At 43.4% G+C, this 22,556-nt stretch overlaps 2 protein-coding genes across 3 annotated transcripts in view; one reads left to right on the forward strand and one right to left on the reverse strand.

Moving 5' to 3' along the window:
* Positions 1-6,444: 6,444 nt before the first annotated feature.
* Positions 6,445-22,228, forward strand: PDHA1 (pyruvate dehydrogenase E1 subunit alpha 1). Its single transcript, XM_038586991.1, has 11 exons — positions 6,445-6,624; positions 10,893-10,952; positions 11,733-11,906; positions 12,677-12,803; positions 13,492-13,583; positions 14,795-14,887; positions 15,720-15,875; positions 16,051-16,122; positions 18,251-18,318; positions 19,697-19,805; positions 20,103-22,228. Exons 1-11 carry the CDS (start codon positions 6,568-6,570, stop codon positions 20,265-20,267), a joined length of 1,173 nt encoding a protein of 390 aa, XP_038442919.1. The 5' UTR covers positions 6,445-6,567; the 3' UTR covers positions 20,268-22,228.
* Positions 9,921-22,556, reverse strand: part of MAP3K15 (mitogen-activated protein kinase kinase kinase 15) — a 124,296-nt gene continuing 111,660 nt past the window's right edge. Inside the window, exons 27-28 of one of the 2 annotated variants that reach the window (XM_038586989.1) lie at positions 21,869-22,134; positions 9,921-10,463 (exon numbers count right to left, since the gene is read on the reverse strand). In XM_038586989.1, coding sequence (XP_038442917.1) covers positions 22,013-22,134 — 122 coding nt within the window. In that variant the 3' untranslated portion in view covers positions 9,921-10,463; positions 21,869-22,012. Of the gene's footprint in view, positions 10,464-21,868; positions 22,135-22,556 lie in introns of those variants that run through there. The other variant, XM_038586990.1, reaches the window with a different exon arrangement.

The raw sequence follows: 22,556 nt of genomic DNA on the forward strand, positions 1-22,556 counted from the left end.
GAGAGGCAGAGACACAGGCAGAGGAAGAAGCAGGCTCCATGTAGGGAGCCTGAAGCAGGACTTGATCCCAGGACCCCAGGATCACGACCTGAGCCAAAGGCAAACGCTCAGCCACTGAGCCACCCACCTGGTAACACCCATCTAGTAAGTGTTTAAACCAAATTATCTGATATATGTTTGTTTGTTTGTTTGATTGATTTTACAGTTGGTTTGTTTGAAATGCAGCCAGGATGATCTACAGGTTTCATTTGACGAGCAAACCTCTCAAATCTCTTAGCATATGATATTTCCCTTGTCCTCCCTTGTCCTGTTTTTAAATCTTGCCATTTGGTTTTTAGAGACACCAGGTCTTCTCCCCTGTAATGCTTTCCCATTTTTTGATTTTACAGATTGCATCCTGCCGGCTGGTAGAAAGTCTGGAGGCTTGCTGGAATTCTGCTTGGATTTGGAGGCCAGAATATTCTGCAGGTGGGTGAGGTGCCTTGGGCTGGTCTCGGGCAGGAGGTTCAGGGCAGCTGCTTGAACAGATGCTCTCAATTTAGTCCTGCGTTCTAAAGTTCCTTGTGGCTAGATCCATTATTTAATGTCAGGGACGTGAAAACTTGAGGATTCCTTCTGTATTTGTTAGCAGAAACTGCTCCGTAAAGAACTTGCCCTCACTAACTATTGGTTTACAGTGAAATTCAGTCTGTACAGGAGAGGTCGGATATATCCTTGATTCTTTCACGGGTTTTTGGAATAGTTACTATTGGGCAGGTCTTTGCTTCTAGGTCTTTCCAGTGGGGACAGTTAGGATGTATATATTTTAAGGGGAAGATAGACATGGGTTTACACTGCTATTTCCAATTCAAATTCAGGACCATCAGCCTCTAACCTCTTTGATTTTATATTTGTGTCTCTTTTATGCAGAAAATCTTGGTTCCCAATGACATTAACATACATTCACATTGTGTGTGTGTGTGTGTGTGTGTGTGTGTGTGTGTGTGTGTGTGTGGTCTCAAATAACAACATGGATAACAAATTTAAGATTTTTTTTTGGCAGATGTTTCTGTTCTGGTTTTACTACTGTGTTGTTCAATAGCTCCAGGCCATTCTCTTTTTGATTATGTTAGCAACCTGGTATATGGTTAAATTCATTTGTTGCTCCTCATCTCCATTTGTATTCCATTTTGTTTTATGATTATGTAAAACATTTATATGGTTCCAAAGTCAAAATAGCCCCTAGCCATAATCCTTCTGCCAGCATGGGGCCTAGCACATCAAAGGCACTCTAGTGTTCACTGACTTTTTTCACCTGGGTATATGATCATTCTATTCTAAGTCATTCAAGGGGGTAGACAGCTCGAACCAAGAAAACCAAAGGCATGTAAGGACCATAATTTGCCCCCAAGTTCAGCCAAGCAGAGAGCCAGACATGGGGCTTGATCCCAGAACCTTGAGATCAAGACCTGAGCTGAAGGCAGACGCTTAACCAATTGAGCCACTCAGGTGTTCCTCTTGGCAACTTTCAAATATGCGATACAGCATTATTGACTATAGTTACCATGGAGTACACGACATCCGCAGGATTCACTTATTTTATAACTGAAAGTTTGTACCTTTTGACTCCCTTCACCCACTTCACCCCCACCCCCACCCCTGGCAACCACCAATATGTTCTCTGTATCTATACGCCTGGGTTTTGTTTTTGTTTTTGTCTTTATTTAAATTCCACAGGTAAGTGAGATCATATAGTGTTTGTCTTTCGATGTCTGACTTATTTCACTTAGCATAATGGCCTCCACGTCCATCCATGTTGTCTCAAATGGCACAGTTTCCTTCTTTTTATGGCTGAATAATCTTCCATGTTGCCTGTAGACCACATCTTCTTGATGCACTCGTCCATGGACGGACGCTTAGGTTGTTTCCGTAAATGGCTATTGTACACAATGCCGCAGTGAACATATAGGGGTGTTCGTGTTTTCATTTTCTTCACATAGAAGCCCAGAAGTGGTATTGCTGGATGATCAGGTAGTCCTATTTTTAATTTTTTGATGAACCTCCTTGCTGTCTTCCATGGTAGCTACAACAATTTCTATCCCCACCAAGAGTACACAACAGCTTCCTTTTCTCCACACCTTCCCTAACACATGCTGTTCTTTCTTCTTCTATTTTATTTGGGGAGGGAGGATGAGTGAGCAGGAGAGCACAAGCATTGGAGAGGGAGAAGCAGGCTGCCCATCCAGCAAGGAGCCCGATGCGGGGCTTGATCCCAGGACCCTGGGATCATGACCTGAGCCAAAAGCAGATGCTTAACCACCTGAGCCACCCAGGTGCCCCCATGATTCTTCTCTTTCTTAAGATTTTCTCTTCCTCAGGCCCCTGCCTTTTATTATTATTTCTCCATTTCCCTGGCCTCTCCTCCTCCACAGGCAAGAGTCCTTTGTTACTGTTCTAACACAGATGAGATTACTTTGGCCCATAGGCAATGCCTATGAACTGCAACCTTAGCCTGTCACCACTCATATAATACCTGAATGTCCCTCACCTTCAAGGTCACTTTCAACTCTAGTTTTGAAATTTCGGGCCAAAAAAAAAAAGTGCAAAGAAAATATCCTACTTATTATAAATTGGATTACCTGTTTCTCCATTTTGAATTTACCATTTTATCCTGTGTGATTAGTATCTTGTAGGGAGCTACTTTGAGATTATGCATATGTGTTGTTTGTCATCATACTTGCACCCAGTAGTTTTAGCCTCCAATGAGCCCGAACAATTACTACTGTGGTCTTTGCCAGATGGTGATTCCCTCTCCCCTCCCCCGCTCCATTTCCATCATATTTTCCTCCTCAGTCAATTGGATTTCTACTGTAAGGAAAAGTTGCCTCTTCTCCCCTACTTATTTATTCAATTATGTACATATGTCTGTATGGATTCATGGGGATTTATTTTCTTCAATGGGTTACAATCCACTACTATTGCTATTTATTTTATTGCTCAAATAATAGGGGCTTGGAGTAGGAGGGAGAAGACAAAGAGAAATATAAAGGCTACAGGAATAGCAGATAGAAAAGCAGCCACTGCTCCCCATCAGGGCTGAACAGCACCGAGGAGGAGACCGCTTGTTGGAGGGAGTGTTGCTTGCTGGATGTCAGAGGAGTTCCCTGAGTCACCATCTCTAGAGGAACTGTGTCGTAGGGATGGGGATACTCAGCCAAAGTATTTAAGAGTCATTGTGAGACCCTTTTGCACTCTCTCCTTTCCTGCCACATCGACCACAAAGGTTATGTATTGAAATATCACAGTGTCATCCTGGGTTTTTGAGTGACATCATGGAGAAAGTACCTGGACGATCCATATTGGACATAGACCATGAGTGAAAAATCAACCTCTGTTGTAGTAATCCACTGATTCTTGACGTTAATGTGTTATGGCAACATAGCCTGGTCAGTCTCACTTGACTTGTACAGTGGTCCAAACTTTGAGAAACAATGATGTACACATTTCCCTTCATTATTCTTATAAGATCCTACATCTTAAATCTTTAGAGTGTTTGGGTAGTAATGACATATAGAAGACATAGTATCTGCTTCTTGCAAATATGAAGCAAAGAGCAAAGAACAACTCCCATCTAGTCTGCTACCATCTACGAGTTCCCCCAAAGGAAGCAGAAGCTACCTAGAACTCAAAGAACAAGCACTAAGGGAACTTTTGTGCTCAAATGTGATCAAATGTCCATTCAGCAACCAGACTGGTCTTAAGTGTTCAGTGGAAATGGAAATTAAATCATGGCCACTTCCCAGCTCCTATCCTTGCAATTGCTTCCCATCCCACTCAAAACAAAACTCAGTTTCCTTCCAAAAAAAACAACGATGAAAAATCCCACTAGGGCCCTCCTTTTCTGGTCTCTTTTCTACTTCATTTCTCCTGGTCCTCTGCCTGTTTTATGCCACCAAAGTCACTTGCTCATTTATTCCCACTTCAGGGCATTTGTATTTGTGATCCCTTTGTCTGAAAAGCTCTCCTTGGGATTTTTGCATAGTTTGCTTCCCGAATAAATTCAGGTCTCTGCTTACATGGCCCTCCTCAGAGGAGCCTTTCTGACCCTCCTCCTTATTCTCTATCCTCTTACCCTGTTTAATTTTTTTTCAAACAATCTATTGTTGCTATTATATGTTCATATATTTATATGTACTTGTTATTTACCATTAGACCATAGACTCTGTGAGATAGAGCTTACATTCTACTCGTTCCCTGCTATATCCCCAAAGCCCAGTATAGTACCTGACACAGAATTAGTGCTCAATAAATAGGTGTCAAATGAATGAATGACTTTATGTCCATATGTTCTACATTGCTCTTGGACACACAAATCAGCATCACCCCTGTGCAAATAAGTCCCAAATGTGTATTTCTAGCCACATGTTCCAGATTTACAACTCCACCTTCCTAGGGAACAAAGACAGACAGATAGGTGTTCCACCACCACCTCCAGGCCAACAAGAGGCCATCCAGGCCAGCTGATACTCATGACCCAAATATCTAATCTCTGACCCTTTTCCTTCCTTTTTCTTCACCCTTCACATTCAGTCAGTGGCAGCATGTCACTTCCATCCCTACCTTTTAACGGCCCTGCTCACTCCTTTGTGGAGTGCTCTTCTCACTGTAACCTAGTCATAGAGGTGGAAGGCATCAATAAGGTCTCTCAGTCCAGGCTCCTGATAGTGTTGAAGTCCTTCTTCTAGCCATTCTGACATCTGGTCTTGCTTTGAACTTTTGCTTTGAATACTTTTGGTGACACCTATAAGGAATCATCTCCTGGGACAATTCTCATTTTAGAAAAAAATTGATTGTTATACTCAACCGAAACCATTTTATTCACACATATGCTCACAATAACTTTTCCTCCTGGAACATGACTGGTATGAAAATGTGTAAAGATGTATCTAATCCTCTATGGTTTTACTGTTCAGCCTCTTTTCTGGGTTTCCTCCTGACAGGAGAATTATACTTCAACCTGTTGAACTCAGATACGGTTGTGTGACTAGCTCTGGTTTATGGAAATTGAGAGGACATGACATGTGTCACTTCTGGGTAGAAGCTTTGAGAGCCAGTTTATTTATTTATTTATTTTTTATTTATTTATGACAGTCACAGAGAGAGAAAGGGAGAGAGGCAGAGACACAGGCAGAGGGAGAGGCAGGCTCCATGCACCGGGAGCCTGACGTGGGATTCGATCTCGGGTCTCCAGGATCGCGCCCTGGGCCAAAGGCAGGCGCCAAACCGCTGCGCCACCCAGGGATCCCTATTTATTTATTTTTTTTAAGAGAGAGAGGCAGACACACAGGCAGAGGGAGAAGCAGGCTCCATGCAGGGAGCCTGACGTGGGACTCGATCCGGGGACCCCAGGATCACGCCCTGGGCTGAAGGCGGCGCTAAACTGCTGAGCCACCAGGGCTGCCCTGAGAGCCAGTTTAAATGATCCCTTTGCCTTTTACGGTACAGTAGGTACAGTAAGTTGCTGACAGATGCTATTCCATCAGTTTGAGTGCCAGAGTGAAGATGACATGGAGCAGATCCCAGCCAAGCCGTGAGGGACCTGAAGTGTAAACAAGGTGACTTGAGTCCTTGAGTCGGTTCAAGTTCTTGGAGTTCAAATTGTGGTTTCAGCCTCTCACCATTCTGACCACTGTCCCCTGGATTCCACCCATTTTTGACAACATTCCCCTTACATGGGGACCCCAAATCTGAACCTAGTATCCCAGGTGTAACCCCACTGGCCCACAGTCAGCTCTCTGACCTGGGAACTCACTGAATCGAGCCTAGACTTATTTTTGTGTTTGCTTCTTTGTGTGTGCTTTTATTATCAGCTGTGTCATGCGGCTGTTAACTCCCGTTGAGCTCGCGAACCAGTAACTAGAGCTAAAGGCTTTTCCCAGCTGATCTCTCAATATTTACTTGGGGAATTGATTTTTAGATCGTAACTCAAGTACACAGGGCAGCATTTTACAACTGTTACATGATCTCTTAAAGACAAGTTAGCAGCAGAACCATTTACAGAAACCAGAGGTTCCGTCTCGGCTCCGACCACGCCATGAGTCTTCATCTTGCCGTGCATTGAACGAAGGCTGCCAAAGTGCAGCCCCGGCGAGACTGGGCGCACGGCAGGTGGCCCGTACGGTTTCCCGCCGTGCACGCCTAACCTGAGTCGCAAAACTCCATGAAAAGCCATTTTCCCGCGGGGTTCCGGAGGCGGGGCTCCACTTTCCCAGGCGGACGCCCTCAAGTTCCCGCATCCCCGCCCGCCCGTGACGTGATGACGCAACGAGCCCCCCAGTGCCCGCCCCCTATGGCGCCAACACCCAATGAGCGGCCGCGGACCTCTTCGGTGGGCGGGACACGCAACTGGGAGCCCGCTTGGTTGGCCTGCGGCCTGGCGCGGCGCGTGACGAATTTCCGTTTCGTCGGTCGTGCTGCAGTTAAGGCGTGGCGTCCGCTCCGGGCGCCTGAAGGAGACTTGGGAGATTTCGGGGCCGCGCCGCCTGTGTACTTGGGAGTCGCCTACGCCGCCGCCGCTGCCGGCAATCCATGAGGAAGATGCTCGCCGCTGTCTCCCGCGTGTTGTCGGGCGTCTCCCAGAAGCCGGTGAGGCAGCAGCATGGGCGGCCCGGGGTAGGGCGCGAGCGGGGTCGAGGCGGGGCCCGACGCGGGAGTACGGCCAGGGCTTGGGGGCGCGCGGTGTGGTGCCTCTTAGGGCGCTGCGGAGCGGCCGGAGGGTAGCGGGCCTTTTGTTCTGCCTTCGCGCCTGGCACTCGGCTCCCTGCTCCGGGACTAGCGGCTGCTGGGCCCATCAGCCGCAAAAGGGGGGAGGGGAGCTCTACCAGGTCCACGGGGAGGTCAGCTGTGACTCCCGGCGCTGGCTACAGTAGGTGTGCTCCAGAAATGCCCGTTCATTTACTGCTGACAGAAAAGGGGGCCTGGGGCATCCACGAGTCCCCAGTTGATCCTGCCCATTCATTTGAAGTCTTCCTAATTTTGTTCTTCTTGACTAAGAGGCCACGTGGTGTGTTAAGAACGTGAACTTCAGAAACTGGTCCTGTTCAAACACCTGCCTCACCATTTACTAGCTCTGTGAGCTTAGGCAGGTTTTTGTTTTAAATCTCCCTTGCTCGGTTTCCAGCTCTCTAAAGAGATAATACGAGTATTCACCCCAAGGGGTTGTCCTGAAGCTTAAACTCTTGACATATATGTAAACCTTGCCAAATAGCGCCTGGTATATAGTAGGTGCTATCTGTGTTAGATGTTATTTCAGGGGCACCTGGGTGGCTTAGTGGTTGAGAGTAGGGCTTTGGCTCAGGTAGTGATCCCGGGGTCCTGGGATCAAGTTCCACATCAGGCTCCCCACGGGAAGCCTGCTTCTCCCTCTGCCTATGTCTCTGTCTTTCATGAATAAATAAAATCTTTTTTAAAAATGTTACTTCAGTGCCCCCTTGGGTATACATTTGTGAAACACCTTCACCCAGCTCTGGAGGGTTAAGTCTGGGTCATGCTCACCAGAAATCACCACCCCTCCTTTCCCACAGTGTTGAGTTTTTCTTGGCAGTCACTTCCAAGAGCAGTCAAGCAGAACCCGGAGGAAATTGCCCTTCTTACACGCACACGCTTAGGGTAAAAGTAGCTAAAGAAAACAGCTTTGGTGCTTGGGAGAGTGGGGTTAGAGGTCAGCACTATTTATGGCTCCAGTTTTTAGATGTGCCTCAAGCCTTCCAGCATTTTGACCTCTAGGTATGGGGAGGTAGTATTACTGGGTAGAACTGTAGCCAAGCTTGACTTGCAGTTCAGGTTCTAGTAACTTCCAGGACTTTGTGGCAGTTCTGCTTACTGTGGGCAGAAATCATTGAAAGGTAGGAAGTATACCCTTTTGGGAATCCCATTGACTGAAATAACTACAAAACATAATTGGGGGGAAAAAAAACACAATTTGGTTCATCAGTCATTAGCATTTAATTGCAACTAGATCCACCTAAAGGATAAGCTCATTTCAGTGTTATTTCTGTATATCACATGATAGATCCAACATTTCTTGAGATCTTAATATGTGCCAGATGCTAGGCTATTTAATCTCCACAACTTCAGTTTTTAGTTGAATGTAAGTAATGGAAACACGTGTTCAACTTTATATGAGAATCTTAGTTTTGTATCATGTTAAATTTAAAGGGTTGTAGTAGAAAGGAAAAACTTTGATAGAATTGGTGATGTTCTACAGAAAAAAATTAGTGTATGCGTTTCAAATTACTGTCATCTCTGTGTCCCTAGGAACAGAGAGAAGCCATTAATATTAGAGGCTCATTTGCTCGGCTATCCAAAATATTTCTGGTTGTGTTTTTCAGTCTTCCAGCAATGCGTTGGCATGAAATGCTTCATCTCCATAAAACTTTGGTCTCTTCAAAAAATCATATACTACTGCCCAAATCAAATAGAAATGAATTTTGAGGGCAGCCCAGGTGGCTCAGCGGTTTAGCGCTGCCTTCAGCCCAGGGCCTGATCCTGGAGACCTGGGATCGAGTCCCACGTCAGGCTCCCTGCATGGAGCCTGATTCTCCCTCTGCCTGTGTCTCTGCCTGCCTCTTTCTCTCTCTCTCTCCCCCCTCACCCCCCTCTCGAATAAATAAATATTTTTAAAAAAATGAATTTTGAGTTCTAGTAATTTGTTAACTGGATAAGATCAGAGTAGAATATAACTTCATTTAGTCAAAAATTGTTATTGAGAGAAAAGATTATTACAGCGGAAATGGATTCCTATGTATAACATTTCTTCTATTTAATTAGTTTTTTTAAAAATAACCATTAGAGAGATGCCTGGGTGGCTCAGCAGTTGAGCTTCCACCTTCAGCTCAGGGCGTGATCCCAGAGTACCGGGATTGAGTCCCACATTGGGCTTCCTGCATGGAGCCTGCTTCTCCCTCTGCCTATGTCTCTTGCCTCTCTGTCTCTGTCTCTGTGTCTCTAATGAATAAATAAATAAAATCTTAAAATAAAAACGATTAGAGACAGTGACAGTACAACATTTTCCCTTACGTTCTCTAAGATATTAAACACCTACTTTATACAATGAGTTTTTTGAAAGACAAATTCCTTAAACTTATTTGTATCACCTGTGCTTAGAAAGTGGTTGTTTCTGTCTTGATGGGAGTAACATCTGGTATGCTTACTTATTTTTAAAGACACTTTTGCAAATCAAAGTGTCAAACCCAGAATGGGAACTTGGCAATCTGTGGAATAAGAAACTTACCCAGTTCATGACGGTTTCAAGTGTGTTTCCTTTCATCTAACAATGATTTTTTAGCATTAAGAAGTACAGGTTCAAAAAAGTATTGGTCTCTGATGATTTTAAAACAAACACTTTGAACACTCTAAGTAGCGTAGCCTGTGTTAACACAACTGAAACCTGATAAATAAGCACATTAGATCCAAGAGCCTGAAGTGCACTGAGCACTCTGGGGACATCTCATCAATAATTACAGTTTATGGAAACACTGATTACCTGATTTGCTCTGTTGCAAGGATAGGGAGCTATTAAACTGGGTTTGGGCCCACAGACACACATAATCTACAGTTAACAGATAATTCTTCAAAGTATTTTTCTGTGCCTTAGTATAATTAATGCCATATATGCAGGCAATAGGTAAAACAAAATAGCCAGAAAGAGGGGTGGCTCAAAGTAAGGAGCACTCTTTCACTGTCTAATATATAGTCTGTCATTGTTGGTTTCAACTTTAAGATCTTCTCAGTGGGTTTGGTCTCTACTTTTATTAAGTTTTTTTGAATTCCAGTTGACATACATTGTAATTTCAGGTGTACAATACAGTGTTTCAACAAGGTCTTTAGTTTTATTTATTTATTTAAATATTTTATTTATTCATGAGAGACATAGAGGCAGAGACACAGGCAGAGGAGAAGCAGGCTCCATGCAGGGAGCCCAATGTGGGACTCAATCCCGGTACTCTGGGGTCACGCCCTGAGCCGAAGGCAGACGCTTAAGCGATGAGCCACCCAGGCGTCCCATTATGTCAGTTTATAATCAGTGTTTGAAAACATGGCACAATGTGACAGTACAGTAATTGTAATTGGTTAAGTGTTTTGCGGTCTAATCTGGACCTTAGCTGTCACGTAGAGTACCTCTGTTGTGAGCAGGTATTTTCAATTGAAAGAGTGACAGAGACATTTCCCCAGCTTTTTACCACCCAAGCGATAGCAGCCACCCAAACATCAAGAAGGGAAAGCTGGTTGCAGAGAATCTCTCTCCCTTCTGAGGCTTCTGGAGGAGCCTGTCCAAGATCTGAGCTGTTCAAATTATACAATGTCCGTAGAGTCCATTGAGTATCTTTCTTTTGTCTTCTAGATTTCTCACTAACACATGTCTCGTACCTTGAGTAGTTTAAAATATTTTTCTTATGGAGCCATTTCATAGAGTAGTGGTTTGCCTGAAATAGGAATTGGATCATAGTTTTATATGAAGAATAATTCTGACAGTTTGTTCAATGTCTGGTTATGACTGCAAATAGCAGAAATAAAGCCCACAGGCTATCTAGGCTATCTCTTTAATTTGGCCACTAAATTTATTCTATTTTCACTGTAATTTCTTTGGAAACAAAATGCCCAAAAGGATGGGTTTGATTTTGCCTCCCTTTCTCTTTTTGCTGTTACCCTTCAGAGGTGGGTATGATCATGGTTCATTGGCCAGAACATGGATTCATTTTGAAGGCAAGATCCCAACACCGTAAAGAGAATGGAGGGATAGACCCGTGAATATGTTGGGGCTTAGGAAAATTCCAGGATTGCATTCTGAGAACTGATTTATAATACCTGACAATAAAACATACTGATATATTTGTATATTTTGGTCTTTCAAGGCAAGCAGAGTGTTGGTGGCCTCCCGTAATTTTGCAAATGATGCTACATTTGAAATTAAGGTAAGAGGTGTTTTGCTTTGTGTTAATAATTTTTCCACAGGTAAACATATTTACACAGTTTTACCTTTGGAATAGAACATTTTGATATTCATGCTTTTTCACCATTTTATTCTAAATGTTCTAGTGTCAGAGGTTCAAAAAAGTTTAGCAAAAATTAGAATTCACTCAGCAGCTTGCTGTGTTTCGGGGAGGGGACAGGGTATGGGCTAAAACAAAGACTTAATCTAAAATTTAGAATGTGTTTCAGTAAAACATTTCAATAAGAAGTTTCTTTGGGGTGCCTGGGTAGTGGTGAGTTGATTGGCTTCCTTTGGCTCAGGTCATGACCCAGGGGTCCATTGGGCTCCCTGCTCAGAGGGGAGTCGCTTCTTCCTCTCCCTCTGCCCCTTTCCCAGCTCATTCTCTCTCTCTCTCTCTCTCTCTCATAAATAAATAAATAAATAAATAAATAAATAAATAAATAAATAAATAAATAAATAAATAAAAATCAATCTTAAAATTTTCTTAGACTATTCCTTTCAAAGTTTGTCTTTCAGCCTGTAACTCCTTTGACTTCCATGGGTTTTCAGTGAAAGTCATCTTAGATTTCTTGCCTCCAAAACTAGATCCTCTCACATAATGAGCTTTATGATGAAAGGAGTCAGAAGTAATATGCAGCATTTCTTATGTGCTCCTCTGCTGGTTTTTGAGTTAAATATTACTGCAATAAGATATTAGATCTCTAAGTGGGTAGTCAGTGTTTACATTGCAGTAGCTGGAAGTTAACTGATTCCATTTCAGAAATGCGATCTTCACCGGCTAGAAGAGGGCCCTCCCGTCACCACAGTGCTCACCAGGGAGGATGGGCTCAGGTACTATAGGATGATGCAGACTGTTCGCCGAATGGAGTTAAAGGCAGATCAGCTGTATAAACAGAAAATTATTCGTGGTTTCTGTCACTTGTGTGATGGTCAGGTGAGTGGTGGTTTTGTAATAAAACAATGTTAGATGTAGGAGTTTAAGTATGGTTTGTATTTATTGGTTTTTACCCTGCCTTATGCCTCTGAAGGATTTGAGGCCTGCCTGTCAGAATAAAGATGAGCATGCTGAGGCCCGCTACTAAGCTCATACTAAAGAATTCATGCACACGTCCCATTGCTGGTGTCTTGCACCTTGATGACTTTGTGATCACCTATAGTGCATATACTCATGGGGGAAAGGGTTTTTCACTTTGTGTTTTGTTTTGTGGGTTTAGGCCAAGGGTTACGAATTAAAATGCCTATGGGGACCAGCTGGGTAGAATAAATTAGTGAAGAAAGTGGGACTGGTAGTGAACTGGATGAAGTGGGCCAGGCCCTTCCCACTAGGGGACACCATAATTTGGTTCCAGCCAGTTGGTGCCATATGGAAATACAGGGTTAATGCTTCCTGTTGGTCCTTCAAGAGAGGACAGAAGTGTTGATTTTCATATGAAATTCCCCTAATATTAATGTTCCCCCCAAAGTAACATTTAATATTCAGGATTTTTCTCCAAATCACTGCATGGGCTTGAAATAGTACATCTATGGATTATTAATTTGTAGCTTCTGGCTTGAGCTTTACCTTCTATTCTGTTTGCAGTGAAAAATCAAGCTCCTTTTGTGCTTATTAAGAGTTCTACTAGGCTAAATTTTCATAATAGTCTAAGGATTTTGTCTAGAAATGTGTATTGTATTGATTCATTGCTGCTTCTTCCTTTTATGCAGGAAGCTTGTTGTGTGGGCCTGGAGGCTGGCATAAATCCCACAGACCATCTTATCACAGCCTATCGGGCTCATGGCTTTACCTTTACTCGTGGCCTTTCTGTCAGAGAAATTCTCGCAGAGCTTACAGGTTTGCTATTGATTTTTCAAAAAGGGGAAATCAGTGAAATAAATTTGCAGATCTCTCATATTAAGATGCTATTACAACTTAATTAAAACGGTTTTGAGTTAAAAAAAAATCTCTCTCTTTGGGTTCTCTGTTACCTCTGTTGTGCTTTTGAGTAAACTTACCATTTTTGAGGTCATTTGGCCTTTAGGTAAAAGTTTTAAAATGTTAGCTTCGTAAAATCATAATACTGTTTGTCACTCAAGCATGCCAGTAGAAATTAGCAGTCATAGAAAGTAAGTGGAGCAGGAGTATTTCATTGTATGCAATTTAAATTCTAGGAAGCTTTTTAATATTCCCTTTGTCCCCCTTGACTCTTGAACTGTTCAGTGTACCAATGTAGGATAAATCGGAAGATGTTTGTAACTAGCGCCAAAAAAAGGCGGGGGGGCCGGGGTACCATGCTGATGTTTAAAGGAAACCCCATGGTCAAGGAGCTGGGAAGGTCAAAGACATTGGCCTGGATTGACCTTCATTCAAGGACTGGGAGATAAGGGTGGAGTATATATTTGCCTAGAGGGATGGGTGCTTATAGAGTTGAACTAGCCTGTGAGTTCTAGTGGTTGATGAGCCTCTAAGTAGATACTTGGGGTGTGGTTTTCTTTTGTTTATTTGCTTTCTGATGTGTATGTGCACATGCTGCCATTTGTAGGACGAAGAGGAGGTTGTGCTAAAGGAAAAGGTGGATCGATGCATATGTATGCCAAGAACTTCTATGGGGGTAATGGCATTGTTGGAGCTCAGGTAATCCATGACAAGGATGAGGGGATTGCATGCTTTCCTAGATCTGGCCCTGGATCATGTCTTAATGTTTCATCCCCCAGAGAACTTCCCTCTGAAATATTTTAGTACTTTGGAGGCTGAGTGGACTTTAAAAGACCTATTGCTTCATAGCCTACCATTTTATCAGTTAATAAATAGATTTGAATAGTGATATTTTTTTTAATTTTTTTATTTATTTATGATAGTCACAGAGAGAGAGAGGCAGAGACATAGGCAGAGGGAGAAGCAGGCTCCATGCACCGGGAGCCTGATGGGGGATTCGATCCCAGATCTCCAGGATCGCGCCCTGGGCCAAAGGCAGGTGCCAAACCGCTGCGCCACCCAGGGATCCCTGGATAGTGATTTAAAATTCTCTTAGGTGTTTAGTTTTATATGTAAGCAAGAGCCCCTAGCAGCGGCCTATACCTTTATTATGTTTAAGTACATTGATTGCTTTGTCACATCCGCTTAGGCCTTCCTCTCCCTGCTGTAGACTGCGGTTGAGGGTATCTGAGGAGGAAAGGCAGGTGATCAGGATCTTAGGGGCCACATTAGACATCACTTCAGCTTTTGTGGTTATGTAGTCCTTTTTGTTCTCATCAGTTAGTGAATAATGAAGTATCAGCCTGGGTGTGATATGTAAGTGATGAATCACTAAATTCTCCTCCTGAAACCAATATGATGCTCTGTTAATTAACTAGAATTTGGGGGATCACTGGTCGCTCAGTGGTTTAGCACCTGTCTTTGGCCCAGGGCATGATCCTGGAGACCCGGGATTGAGTCCCACATCGAGCTCCCTGCAGAGAGCCTGCTTCTCCCTCTGCCTGTGTTTCTCTCTGTCTCTCATGAATAAATAAATAAAATCTTAAAAAAACTCAAAGAAGTAACAACATAAAATTATAACTGGATTGTTTGGCTCACTTTGTAATGTGACTTTGCTGTATGTTAAAAAACAGTTTCATATTTTAGCTCTTTAGTCATTGAATCTTTACAGAAGTGTTATTTAATGGTTGAAATAGAAGAATTATTCATGTTGCTTTACCAGTTTGATTATAATTTTGGGGGTAGGGTAGAGAGTTTCTAGTGACAGTGTAATTTCTGTTTTAAGTTCTGGTGAGAACTTGAAATGCAGAGCATTAATTTCTCCCCTCATGGATTTCTGTGGTTCTTTTCTTGGTTGTCCTTAATATTAGGTGCCCTTGGGAGCAGGAATTGCTTTGGCCTGTAAGTATAATGGAAAGGATGAGGTCTGTTTGACTTTATATGGCGATGGTGCTGCTAATCAGGTGAGTATGTGTCTCTTGACTTTGCAATAACCATTGCAGTTTTATCTCCAAAGTGTTTAGTCAGAGTTCATTTGTAGCGAAGTAGTCTATTGCCTAGTAGTTGAAGTAGTCATATTGGGGCAAGCTAGAATTTGGTTTTATGGCCAGATTACAGGTATACTTTGTGGCACGTTGCACAAGTGCTTAATACGGGCACACACCCAGGAAGAAGCTCTCCTCTGCCTCCAGCTCAGTGCTTCACACCCTGTGGGTGAAGGACCTTTTTCCAATTTAACCCAGTGCAGACTTGTTCTTATACCAATCCTGTAATGTACAGACTCATTCTCTTGGAGAGCATGGCATTGGCTCATGGTTTCTGAGCCCTGGCTCTTTCTATACTTTTCCTGTCACGGTCGGAGTCCTCACCATTCCACAGACAACACTCTGAGGCCCTGCTCCGGATGCTGATTCTCAGTCATTGGTTCACTCTGGTTGTCCAGTGGGTCTCCTAGGATTTATAACAAAGCATAAAACTAGGTAGTCACAAAGTTTTACATGTTTCTCTTTTCCTACTATATTCTACACCACTGCCTTGGCCCCACCGAAACAAGTGGTGGAATTTATTTGGTTTGTCACTTCCTTCGGTTGCAAAAAGAGATGATGCTTGCCGTTTCTTCCTCCCTCACCAACACACTCCTTTGCCTCAAAAGCTCCGCTGTGGAAGGTGAAGGAAGCTTTTCATGTTTTATGAAAGGTCTCGTGCCAGGAAGAGCAGCAGCTTTTGGGGACAATGAAGAAGTCTAGAGAAAAGTAGCAAAATGAAACTACTTGAACTGTTTATACATACTTCCAGGGTCAGATATTTGAAGCTTACAACATGGCAGCTTTGTGGAAATTGCCGTGTATCTTCATCTGTGAGAATAACCGCTACGGAATGGGAACGTCTGTTGAGAGAGCAGCAGCCAGCACTGATTACTACAAGAGAGGCGACTTCATTCCTGGGCTGCGGGTAAGGGCGCCTGGTGTGCAGCCGGGACTACCCCTTCGCAGCGTGATAGCTCTGTGTGGGTCCTTGACAGTCCCAGACACACACAGGCGTTCTCTGTTCATAGCGTGTGAACGGGTCCTGTAAAATTGGTTTGACACGGTTTGATTTATGCTCTGCCCTTTCCGTGTATGAACAGGTAGATGGAATGGATATCTTGTGTGTCCGGGAGGCAACAAGGTTTGCAGCCGCCTACTGTAGATCTGGAAAGGTAAGACTCAACCCTCTGGGCTAGAGATGTCCATTGACATTTATCTTAAAAGAATGTCTCCCATGTGTCTATTGTAGCTCTTCAGGGGTTGCTGGTAATTAGTTGTGTAGAAGGCAGGAGCAGAGTCCAGTGAATTGGGTCCCTTTGTAAATACTGTGGTCTTGATAGCTTACCTCTTAGGAAACATCCCACATTGCCCCTGTTTGGGGTGAATCTTTCCTCTTGAGTGCTTCCTCAGCATTTTGCCTTGTGGTTTGGTTATTTTTATTTATGCGCCTCCAACCTCTACCCACCCACCCCCACCTGCCACCCTGTTAATCATAATAAGCCCCTTGAGTGAGCATATTGGGGACCCCCCTCCCAGTGCTCAGCACAGAACTTTGCTGGGATAATAGGCATTTTGTGTAAGCTCATCTTCCATAATTTAAATATTACGGTTAAAGTATGTAATCTTCACCTTGCTGTTTCAGTCCTGAGAATCTGGACCTTTCAGGTAGAGCAGTAGAGGGAGAAGGGAACAGTGAGGTTGGCTTAGATGCCAGCAGAGCAAGTGGAAAGGATGATGTTCTCCCTGAATTGGTGTTCACAGCCCAGAAAGCATGCCCCTAGGGTTTACCTTTCCATGACACCCCTGTGTGGGAAGACTGGGCTACCAGTGATGCAAATGGAGAACGAGGGTGGAGCAGGGAGGGAAATGTGGGGGGGTGCTGCACATGAGAACAGAGGAATGAAATCAAGTATGGCTGAGGTGGCAGAGAGCTCAGCAGTCTACGTCGGGACTCCAAGACTAGAGAGGTATAGACTTGAGCGGTGGATATCATTCCCCTCTTCCCCAGTTCCTGAAAGAACATGTGGAATACAAACTTAACGTGGAAATAGGATCACTGGTTTATAGTGTTGACTTTATTTTATAATTTTATATATACTGGTTTATATGTGTTGACTTTCTCAGCCTCATCTTGGAATTAGGGGAGAGTCTAGAAACCCCCTTAGCCTAGCCCACTGTTGTTTTCCAATAGCTCCTGGGTGGCGCAGAACAGAAAAATAGGTGAAAAATAAATCCTTATTGAGGGATTGACCTGGGTCAGGTGATGCAGTAAGCACTTATGTGTGAACCAACACAACCCCTGAGTTAGGTCCCTCATCTGTACAATAACTAAGGCACAGAGCAGTTTAAGGGTACGTAGCTACTATACATGACAGCCCAGATTGGATCCCAGGCTCTTGGACTGAGAGCTGGGCCTCTCCCTTTGCACCCCACCCCCAACTACTACACCACACTGCCCAGGGATCCTAGATCCACCCTCTTCCCCTCAGTGTTCAAAGCTGTCTTCTGGAAGGGGGCTAGTGAAGGAGGAGCAAACTGTCCTGGGTGTGGTCGGGCTGGCCAGCCGAGTCCTGGGGTTAATCATCATGTGTTGTCTGTTACCACCAACGTTGTTACACACTAGCCGCATCTGTGCCGGATTGGTTGTCAGCCCTTATAGGTGAGGTGGAGATTGACCTACCCAGCCTAGTTTTAATTCTCCCTTCCACACTTTCCAGCACATCTAGAGGTCTGCTTTTAGTCCTATTCTGTGGGATTTTGTATTGTATTTTTCTGTACCTTTTTAAAAGAATCCAGATGCTTGTAGATCATTCATATGTGCCTGAGGGGGAAAAACTAGCTTTATTGGCCCTGAAGATAAAAACCATCCCCTTCCTTGCTGTCATACCTGCCTTAATGGGTTTTTCTGCATTAAATCTCAGCTGTTTTATAGGATTATTCTATGTCAAAGGCAGTGCTGATGAAATAATATCAGTGGGCTCTAGAACATGCTGAATGCCTTTTTGATTCAGAAACTAAGTTCTTGCGGTGCCTGGGTAGCTTAGTGGTCTGCCTTTGGCTCGGGTCGTGATCTTGGGGTCCCCGCCCCTCTCTCTCTCATGAATAATTAAAATCTTAAAAAAAATAAAAAGCAACTAAGTTCCATATAAACTAGAAGTATCAGAAAGGAGAACATAATTCTTAAGTCAGTCAGCTAATAGGAAATTCTTGACAACTCAGCCAACTTACAGAAAATCCAATGAGAATATCTTTGATTCTGAAAGGATGTGCTGTGCTCATCGTCTCACTGGGTTGTTTTAGGGGCCCATATTGATGGAGCTACAGACTTACCGTTACCATGGACACAGCATGAGCGACCCTGGTGTCAGGTATGGTCATGGGAAATCTGGGTGTGGTGTCCCTGGGTGGGTGGGCTTTGTATGGTGCTACTCATATGAAAAAGCAAAGCATTTCAACATTTGCTTTGGAAGCCAGACACCAGTGGGCTTCATGCGGTGAATTTGTTGGTATCGAGTAATTATTTGAGTCTTTGCCTGGAAGCATTCGGAAAATCCTTATTTGTAGTATGTACATGTTAGCATGAGCAGTAATGAATTGCAGAGAAGGGGGCACCTGGCTGGCTTAGAGGGGAGAGCATGTGACTTGGGATTTGTGATGTTATGGGTAGAAGTTACTTTACAGAGAGAAACTGTTGGATAAAACAGGTCAATGGTATAGCATATATATATTTAGGGACATGTAGCTTTTGTAGGCATTACCCAAATATAGAGTTGAAATGTGAAAACTTGGCTGGTATGGAGTGAGGCCACCTGGCACGTGGGATATTCAGTATATTGAAATCAATCGGTCAAAAAAAAGGTAAGTTACATTAGGAAGATAGTTTTACTTGCCACTTAGTGACCCTGGCATGTAATGCTGCCATCCCAGAGTGTGACAGAGTTAAAAGTAGTAGATTTAGTCAATAAGCCCTAACAAGCCTGAGAGTAGATTGGTATTCTAAGAGAAATGTTATAAAGAACAACTTAGATGGAAAAATGTACTTGGTATTTTCAAAAAAACAATAGAGCCCTTTTAGTGGTGGTTGGAAGATATAAGACAAGGATGTATGTACAGTTGACCTTTGAGCAACACAGGTTTCAACAACATGGGCCCACAGATCCAGGGATTTTCTTTTTTCATTTCTCTTGACTATAACACTTCTTTCCAACTTCCGTTAAGAGCACACTATATAGACTAATACATGGAAGTAACATACAAAATACGTGTTAATAAAGTGTTATTCATAAGACTTGTTTTTCGGGAGTCAACATTTGCAGATTTTCAACTGTGTGTATGGGCGGTTGGCGCTCTTAACTGACTCTCGAACACCGTGGGGCTTCTTTTCTAGAATCAGGAATTGGAAAACCTGTGCAAGTGTTCACTGGCCTCACTTCTCTGGGCTCCTAAAGCCTGATTTCCTGCTTGGTATTCTGCTACCTGCCAGTGACGTGAGAGGGCACAGGCAGTGGCTCTACCACTTCCTTCAGATCCTACATCTGGATCAAAAAAGCAAATAAAAGCTTGGCCCCTCCTCTTCAGAACACCTGAGAAGCCAGGGGAATCGTCAGGGTAGAGTTTGCCTCTAAGATTCTAGTATCTTTCATGGAAGAGTTCTTGTATTCTATGTGCACCCTCCCCCGGTGACCGCTCTGTGTCCGAAGCCCACGTCTCTGGAGCTGTCCTTACCTACTGTTTGTCTTCCTGTAGTTACCGTACACGAGAGGAGATTCAGGAAGTAAGAAGTAAGAGCGACCCTATCATGCTTCTCAAGGATAGAATGGTGAACAGCAACCTGGCCAGTGTCGAGGAACTAAAGGTAGGCTCGCCTTTTCCAGCAACCAGTTTTTTTTTTGCACCCAGAGAGCTGCCACTCCTGGGGGAGCTGCCTGGGTCAGTGGGAAAGTATGGGTCAGTCATATTCGCAAAACCTTGAAACCCAGGAGCTGTTTTTTCCTAAAAATATACTTTGGATGTTCGGTTCATAAAGAGCCCCTGTTAGTACTTCTATTCCTAGGAGAGTTCTAGTTGTACTAGCAACCTGTTCCAAGTAGACCTGCTTGTATCTATGCTGCTGTTTACTCAGTAACCTCCTGAACTATAATCTGATTTATAGGAAATTGATGTTGAAGTGAGGAAGGAAATTGAGGATGCTGCCCAGTTTGCCACTGCTGATCCGGAACCGCCTTTGGAAGAACTAGGCTATCACATTTACAGCAGCGATCCGCCTTTTGAAGTTCGGGGTGCAAATCAGTGGATCAAGTTTAAGTCTATCAGTTAATAATAGATAGTTACACCTTCAGTGGGATCCAACTCTAAGGGTCTTTGTGTTCTCAAATTTGTTAAGGAAGAAAAGCCCATAAAAAGAATATAGGCTAAGGTAGTAATTGCATGTGTTTTGTACAACAACTGTACAACAGTGTTGCATTAAAAGATGTTACTGCACACTTAGTGTGAATATTATATAAGGTTATTTTAGATTCAGATTTTTCCTTAAAATAGTTCTATTCCTTTTAATAACTGAAAAATAGTATACAACTAAATCAAAAGCCATTCATTCCTACGTTTGAGGGGAGTGGGATCATTCCCTTGACCCTTGGCAAGGGCCCCTGTGCCTCACCTAACAGCAAATACTACATGCACACCCTCCTCAGTGTGCGTGTGGGAGCTAAAGCCTCTTCACACTGACCATCATTTTTCAGTAAAAGTATATTATCTCCAGTCAGGGAGGTAGAAGGACAATTCCAGTTTTATTTTTTTAAGGATTTTATTTTTAAGTAATCTCTAGACCCAACATGGGGCTCGAACTCCCAACTCTGAGATCAAGACTCAAATGCTCCATCAGCTGAGCCAGCTAGGTGCCCCAACAATGCCATTTTTAAATAAGACCATAATCATTTCAAAGGCCAAATAACTTAGTTTTCTTCATTTATACATTAAATACAAAGCTATTTTCTTAATAGTTTTCTATTTACATTCATATCAAACATTAAATACAAGGCATATTCTTAAGTACAATGCCAGTTTATAGTAAGCTATGGTCTAAAACAGTGAGGCCCAGCCTGTTACTTTAGGGTGTATATTGAAATTTGTTTAAAAGATTCCATAATATTCTGGGATGTCAAATTAGAGTTCAGCCACTGTTCTCACAATACGTAAGTTCTACTCACCTTTAAAACATGTTGGTAAGAGATTTAAAAAGCTCATCCCATTTCAGCAATTCGTTAAAACTTCAAACTCTTAAATAACGGGGTTTTCCTTATGTAAACTTAGTGGAATTCGGGTGTATGTTAACAGAAATCTTAAGAAGGATGTCAGCTCTTCGCTCCCTCTGTCCCCTGGCCTAAGCCGACTGGTTCAGCCTCATCTCGGGCGGCTGGAGACCCCTGAGCCCTTCTGTACTGGCAGACTGCTGTCCAGAGCCGGCAGAGGCAACCACCACTAGGAGACAAATGAGGCTGCTTTAGAGTCGTAAGCACACCACCGAGTACTTCTTTAGGAGCTCTTAAGCTACAGTGTACAACTCTAGACCTGTCTAGATTGCCAAAATGCAGTTCCTCGCTTAACTAGAGGTCTTTCGTCTTGTATTTGGGCTCCAGTAGGAGGGCCAGGTGGCTCTGCGGAGCAGGCTGAGGAAGGAGGGGCTGGAGAGAGCTCTGGGGTTTCACCTCCCACTGGTACCCAACTCTACCCTAAGGAAACTCTGGAGTGAGAGAGGAGGTTGGGTAGTTGGTTTTCTGACTAAGCCATAGCCATACATAGGAAGGAGAATTGATTTCAGTGAAGGAGTAAAGTGACCACCACTTTGTTTTCTACTGATTTAAAAGCACAATCACATCAAAAAAGTCATTTTCTATTACAGTGTTTTGAAGCCATTCTTACCGTAGTCTAAGGTGTCTTAGATCTTCCCTAGTGATGTCATTAAGAATATCAGAAAGGGTATAACCTTCTTCAACAATCTGAAACAAAAATCGAATACAGAAGAGCTAAGCTGCTTTGTAAGAAGGGCATAGGAATGCTTTTTTGTTAGAAATTTACCTTTTCTATTGTACTCGAATCTGCTCCTTGCAGTTGTAACCAGTCCACAAGCTCTTTATCAGTTTTCTGCTCCTGAGACCCAGGAGGGGATGCTGAATTCTCTGTAGTATCTGCAACGATGTGAGATGTATTTTGTTGTATGTTAATGTTTAAAACTCTTCAAAAGTAACAAGGTGGATGAAATAAACTATTATACAACATAAAGGTGATTTGAAAGAAAATGAATTTAAACCTGTGTGAACTGGGGATCCCTGGGTGGCGCAGCGGTTTGGCGCCTGCCTTTGGCCCAGGGCACGATCCTGGAGACCCGGGATCGAATCCCACGTCGGGCTCCCAGTGCATGGAGCCTGCTTCTCCCTCTGCCTGTGTCTCTGCCTGTGTGTGTGTGTGTGTGTGCGTGTGTGCGTGTGTGTGTGTGTGTGTGTGTGACTATCATAAATAAAAAAATTTTTAAAAAACTGTGTGAACTGTTCTAATTCATACTACACAACACTCCCTAGTTGGTGGATTCACTTCCCAGAGATTAAAGGGA

The sequence above is a fragment of the Canis lupus genome, chromosome X, assembly GCF_011100685.1.
Source record: "Canis lupus familiaris isolate Mischka breed German Shepherd chromosome X, alternate assembly UU_Cfam_GSD_1.0, whole genome shotgun sequence".
NCBI lineage: Eukaryota > Metazoa > Chordata > Mammalia > Carnivora > Canidae > Canis > Canis lupus.